General features: G+C 40.8%; 1 protein-coding gene across 1 annotated transcript; it reads left to right on the plus strand.

The window, feature by feature from the left end:
- The first annotated feature begins 4,354 nt into the window (after nucleotides 1-4,354).
- LOC123725653 (piggyBac transposable element-derived protein 4-like) lies at nucleotides 4,355-5,072 on the plus strand. Its single transcript, XM_045692125.1, has 3 exons — nucleotides 4,355-4,382; nucleotides 4,523-4,719; nucleotides 4,812-5,072. The coding sequence occupies exons 1-3, from the start codon at nucleotides 4,355-4,357 to the stop codon at nucleotides 5,070-5,072; spliced, it is 486 nt and encodes a 161-aa protein (XP_045548081.1).
- The last annotated feature ends 1,234 nt before the right edge of the window (nucleotides 5,073-6,306 follow it).

Here is a 6,306-nt window from a genome sequence, read left to right on the forward strand (position 1 = left end):
GCAAACAACCTGCCCTCCAGGACACCTACACCACCTGATGTCACAGGAAGGCCAAAAAGATCATCAAGGACAGCAACCACCCGAGCCACTGCCTGTTCACCCTGCTAACATCCAGAAGGCGAGGTCAGTACAGGTGCATCAAAGCTTGAACCGAGAGACTGAAAAACAGCTTCTATCTCAAGGCCATCAGACTGTTAAACAGCCATCACTAACATTGAGTGGCTGCTGCCAACATACTGACTCAACTCAAGCCACTTTAATCATGGGAAATTGATGTAATCAATTTATCACTTGCCATATATTATTGATATTAGATAATGTTTACATAACCTACATTATTCATCTCATATGTATATACTGTACGCCATACCATCTACTGCATCTTGCCTATGCCGTTCGGCAATCACTCATTTATATATTTTTATGTACATATTCGTATTCATTCCTTACACTTGTGTGTACAAGGTAGTTGTTGTGGAATTGGTAGATTACTTGTTAGATATTACTGCATGGTCGGAACTAGAAGCACAAGCATTTCGCTACACTTGCATTAACACCTGCTAACCATGTGTATGTGACAAATAAACTTGATTTGATTTGATATGACGCAAACAACTCACTATAATCTTGCAGTACGTCTCTCATTCAGTCGGGAGTGAAAATATCTCTCTCTTCTTTTTTTGTCTCTTTTTCTCACACATTTCCTCCATCTCTCTTTTCTCTCTGAGTGGGGAACAACTGAGAAAATAAACACCCTGCTAAAGCATGTCCTGGATCGTTCTGTTTTTAAGTTATCTGCATTTCTGTTTCTTATGTTTGTTTATAAATGCAAATAAGTAAATAATTAATTCCTGCATGAGGTGCATGTACTGCAAACCTGCGTTAGTAAGTCCCTTTGGATTAAAGCATTTTTCCAATGTTCAAACATGTCGTATGTGTGAACGTCTTAACACAAAGCTATGGGACTATCTGCATTAGGAGTGACAGATTCCAACTGGATTATTTCCCTCCCTTATCACTCACTTCCATGTCCCAATCTCTCAATGATAAAGGCTCTTCTCCATTCAGACACACGGCCAATTACAAATTAGCTAGTTTGTCCCGCAAAAAAATACGTAATCAGGCTTCAAGATGTGAAGGCCCTTGAAGATTAATTGGAAATAGGTCCCCGGTAAATGTCAATGGCAATTGAGGGTCTGTAGACTCTGATTGACTCTATCCACAGACCACTCTATCCTGGATAAGCTTTCTCCAACCGTGACATTGCTTGCATGGCTCCCCACCCCTTTTTCTCTCGCCCTCTTTGAAAGAGGAGTGGACAAAGGAGACGAGGTTGCGAGGAGAAATAGAGTTGTGAGAAGCCAATGGAATTGGAAAGAGAGACAAGACAGGCCAACGTTTAACATTTTCAACCTCTGGTGTGTTCTTGCGGGGGGCTTTAGTTATGATTTGAAAGGGTGCACTGCGGAATTGCGAACACCAAAGGAAGTAATTTCCCCTGGAGAAACAGTGTGTGAGTGAAATCCAGTGTGAAGGCCATATTCCAACCCCACAACCCCTTTCCCAACATCCTTTGTGTAAAGGCTAGACCAGGGGCTAGCTTCATTCTCTGTGTCTGTAGTCAGTGATTCAGTCAAATCTTTCATATTTGCAGTTTTTTCATTTGTTTCTGGTTTCTTACGGTTATTGAGTGTGTCTGGACATTATTTCAGGTATATACTAGTAGTACATGTTTTCTGCAGTAGAGATTTGATCCAATGTCGCACCTAGTTTTCTCCTTTGTGATGTCTGGCTGCTGCTCCTGTATGTCTCCTGTCTGGGTGGGTGTAATGCCTGGAAAAGTTATTGTCTGCATTCCAAATGGAACACTATTCCCTTTATAGTGCACTACCTTTGATCAGAGTATTCATACTGTATGCCTTGACTTACTCCACATGTTATTGTGTTACAGCCTGAATTTAAAATGGATTAAATATATCTTTATTCTCACCCATCTACACACAATACCCCATAATGACAAAGTGAAAACATGTTTTTAGAAATGTTAGCAAATGTATTGAAAACAGAAATATATAATTTACCCAAGTATTCATACCTCTGAGTCAATACAGTGTTAGAATCAGCTTTGACAGCGATTACAGCTATGAGTCTTTCTGGGTAAGTCTTTAAGAGTTTTGCCCAACTGGATTGTACAATATTTGAACATGATTATTAAAAAAAATTCTACAAGCTCTGTCAAGTTAGTTTTTGATCAGTGCTAGACAGCCATTTTACTTTATTGAGTTTATTTTTACAGGGACAGTGCACATTAAACAATGTTTCAGTAAAAGTGCCGGTTTTAGTCAGCCGGCAAATTTTCAACCGCAGTTCCTGTGCAGGTTATTAAAAACAATTACAATAACAATACAGACAAACAATGAGCAATGAGCACATGCAGAGCAACATAGGACAAGCAACACGTAGCACACAGACAGACAGAGCAATAGCACAAAAAGCAACAAAAAAAAATAGATAAAAGTGACAGTGCTTACACACCTCACAAGCTACAGACAACAGATAACATAGAAAGCGACAATACACAGCTAGGGATTATGTTCACAAGTCTGATTTTCCTTAAGCCATGTCTTTATATTTTTTTGTGAATGCGCGATAGGTGGTGCAGTTACGTGTGTCTGATGGCAGTGTGTTCCAGACATTGGAAGCTCTCACAGAGAAAGTAGTTTGACTAAAGGTGTTTTTCCTTCAGGGAACTATACAGTCACCTCTCATGGCAGACCTTGTGGATCTGCTGCCATGGGTTTGGGTTTTCTGTTTAACAAAAGCAGTAAGTGGATGGGTTCAAGCTGTATGCAACGTGGGGGAGTATCATATCACCGTTTTTCTGCCTTTGTAGTCAAACAATTTCATATGTATCAGAAATTTGGTAGGTTGAATTTGGTTATTTGAGTTACATTTTTCACCTGCTTTTTGAAAGAGAGGTTGGAATCAAGTATGATACCAAGGTACTTAAAATCGGATACCACCTGGAGCTTCTCCACTTAACCCTTGTGTTGTCTTAAGCGTCAAAAATGACCCGCCACTATGTTAAACAGCAGAGAAAACCGCCTAAATGAAATGTGATGATTTTTCCTAGAGTGACCCCAACATTAGAAAAAGTTAAACATCGCCTTTGTTCATATTTCCATGAAAGCTGTACACCACCAGTGTACAAAGATTGTAATAGGGTCATTTTTGACCCCGCAGTTATAAGATTATTTACACACCACAAAAACACACACACACACACACACACACACACACACACACACACACACACACACACACACACACACACACACACACACACACACACACACACACACACACACACACACACACACACACACACACACACACACACACACAATGAGAAATTGAGATTGTGTGTGCTACTGATTGAACTCAGACAAAACAAAAACGTTATTGCGCATGTTCAGCATCTCCCCTACACAACCCCACACACGACTCGAGTTCACAGACAAAATCAAAACAATTTCAGACAAAATAAACCACATTTCAGATAAAATAAACTTTTCTTGAAAGCATTGTTTACTAATGGGAAATGCAGTCAGAGGCTATAAAGGTGCTGCAAATGACAATCCCCCCAGTTCTCTCTTTGCTGAAGCCATGAGTACTCGTTTCAGTGCCCAACAGGTCGTAGATCTTATTTTTTCAGATGTCCAGGAGGAACAAGAGAACAATGATTTAGAAGAGGAAGTATCTGAAGAAGAAGATGGGAAAGAATATAACCCAGAGTATGATGCATCATCTTCAGATGAAGAAGAAATCCCCCAAGCTGAAAGAGAGACATTTTTGTCAAAGAACAGCAAAATAACATGGTCTTTGTCACCACATGACAACTAGGGCAGGATGGTAGCACAAAATGTCATAAGGATGACCCCAGGGCCCACAAGACATGCAGTTGACCATGCCCAGGACATCGCCTCAACATTATACATGTTCATCACACCAGCCATCGAAAAAATCATCCTGGAGATGACAAATTTGGAGGGTTTCCGTAAATATGGAGACAACTGGAAAAGGATGGATGAGATTGACCTGCGTGCCTACATAGAGCTGCTAATCTTAGCAGGTGTGTACATGTAGTATCTGGGATGCAGAGACAGGAATGGCAATTTTCCGTGCCACGATGCCACTGAAAGGCTTTCACACTTTCTCATGAATGCTATGATTTGATAACTGTGAGGCAAGACCTGCAAGACGTGTGAGAGACAAACTGGTGGCCATAAGAGAGGTCTGGGAGAAGTGGGTCAAGCATCTGCCATACCTCTGCAACCCTGGGCCTGAAGTAACAATGGATGAGCAACTGGTTCCTTTCAGAGGTAAAAAAAAAATTCACATCTGTAATGTAAGTGATTTTCACTGTTAATTATATTATGTATTGCTGTAATATCATTGATTTATGTGATTGTTTTCTGTGACACTGATACAAATTACTGATAGTAATCTCTTTTGTCAAAAGGTCGCTGTCCTTTCCGGCACTATATGCCCAGCAAGCCAGCAAAGTATGGCATCAAGATACGAGTGCCCTGTGACGCACAATCCAGCTACGCTTGGAAGATGCAAGTCTACACAGGGAAGCCGACCAGTGGATGCCCGGAGAAGAACCAGGGGATGCGGGTTGTGCTTGATGTGACAGATGGACTGAAGGGGCACAATGTCACGTATGACAATTTCTTCACCTCAATGAACTCAGCCAGCAGCTCCTGAAGAGGAAGATCACCATGGTTGGCACAGTTAGAAACAACAAGTCTGAGCTCCCCCCTGCACTCCTCCCAACAACAGGGAGAGAGGCCTTCTCATCAAAGTTTGCCTTCACACCCACCACCATTCTAGTTTCTTACCTCCCAAAGAGGAACAAGAATGTGGTCTTCCTGAGCACACTGCACAAAATGCCTGAGATCAGTGAACGTGAGGACAGGAAGCCAGCTATCATCCTGGACTACAACCACAACAAAGGAGGCATGGACAACCTGGACACGGTATGGCAGACGCTTTGGGGTGGCAAGTAGTCTAGTGGTTAGAGCGTTGGACTAATAACTGAAAGGTTGCAAGATCAAATCCCTGAGCTGACATGTTAAAAGTCTGTCGTTCTGAGCAAGGCAGTTAACCCACTGTTCCTAGGCCATCATTGAAAATAAGAATTTGATCTTAACCTGTTAGGGCTAGGGGGCAGTATTGACACGGCTGGATAAAAAAAACATACCCGATTTAATGTGGTTACCACTCCTACCCAGTAACTAGAATATGCATATACTTATTACATATGGATAGAAAACACCCTAATTTTTCTAAAACTGTTTGAATGGTGTCTGTGAGTATAACAGAACTCATTTGGCAGGCAAAACCCTGAGACATTTTCTGACAGGAAGTGGATACCTGATGTGTTGTATTACCTTTAAACCTATCCCATTGAAAAACACAGGGGCTGAGGAATATTTTGGCACTTCCTATTGCTTCCACTAGATGTCACCAGCCTTTACAAAGTGTTTTGAGTCTTCTGGAGGGAGATCTGATCGAACAAGAGCCATGGAACGATGATGGCCCATTAGACACCTGGCGCGCTAGTTCATGTTGGGTACCCTCGTTCCAATACGTTATAAAAGAGTATGCATTCGTCCACCTTGAATATTATTCATGTTCTGGTTAAAAAAGGCCCTAATGATTTATGCTATACAACGTTTGACATGTTTGAACGAACGTAAATATATTTTTTCCCCTCGTTCATGACGAGAAGTCCGGCTGGCTTAGATCATGTGCTAACAAGACGGAGATTTTTGGACATAAATGATGAGCTTTTTTGAACAAAACTACATTCGTTATGGACCTGTGATACCTGGAAGTGACATCTGATGAAGAGAATCAAAGGTAATGGATTATTTACATAGTATTTTCGATTTTAGATCTCCCCAACATGACGTCTAGTCTGTATCGCAACGCGTATTTTTCTGGGCGCAGTGCTCAGATTATTGCAAAGTGTGATTTCCCAGTAAGGTTATTTTTAAATCTGGCAAGTTGATTGCGTTCAAGAGATGTAAATCTATAATTCTTTAAATGACAATATAATATTTTACCAATGTTTTCTAATTTTAATTATTTAATTTGTGACGCTGACTTGACTGCCGGTTATTGGAGGGAAACGATTTCCTCAACATCAATGCCATAGTAAAACGCTGTTTTTGGATATAAATATGAACTTGATAGAACTAAAAATGCATGCATTGTCTAACATAATGTCCTAGGAGT

Source organism: Salmo salar, chromosome ssa12, assembly GCF_905237065.1.
Source record: "Salmo salar chromosome ssa12, Ssal_v3.1, whole genome shotgun sequence".
In the NCBI taxonomy this organism is placed as follows: Eukaryota; Metazoa; Chordata; class Actinopteri; order Salmoniformes; family Salmonidae; genus Salmo; species Salmo salar.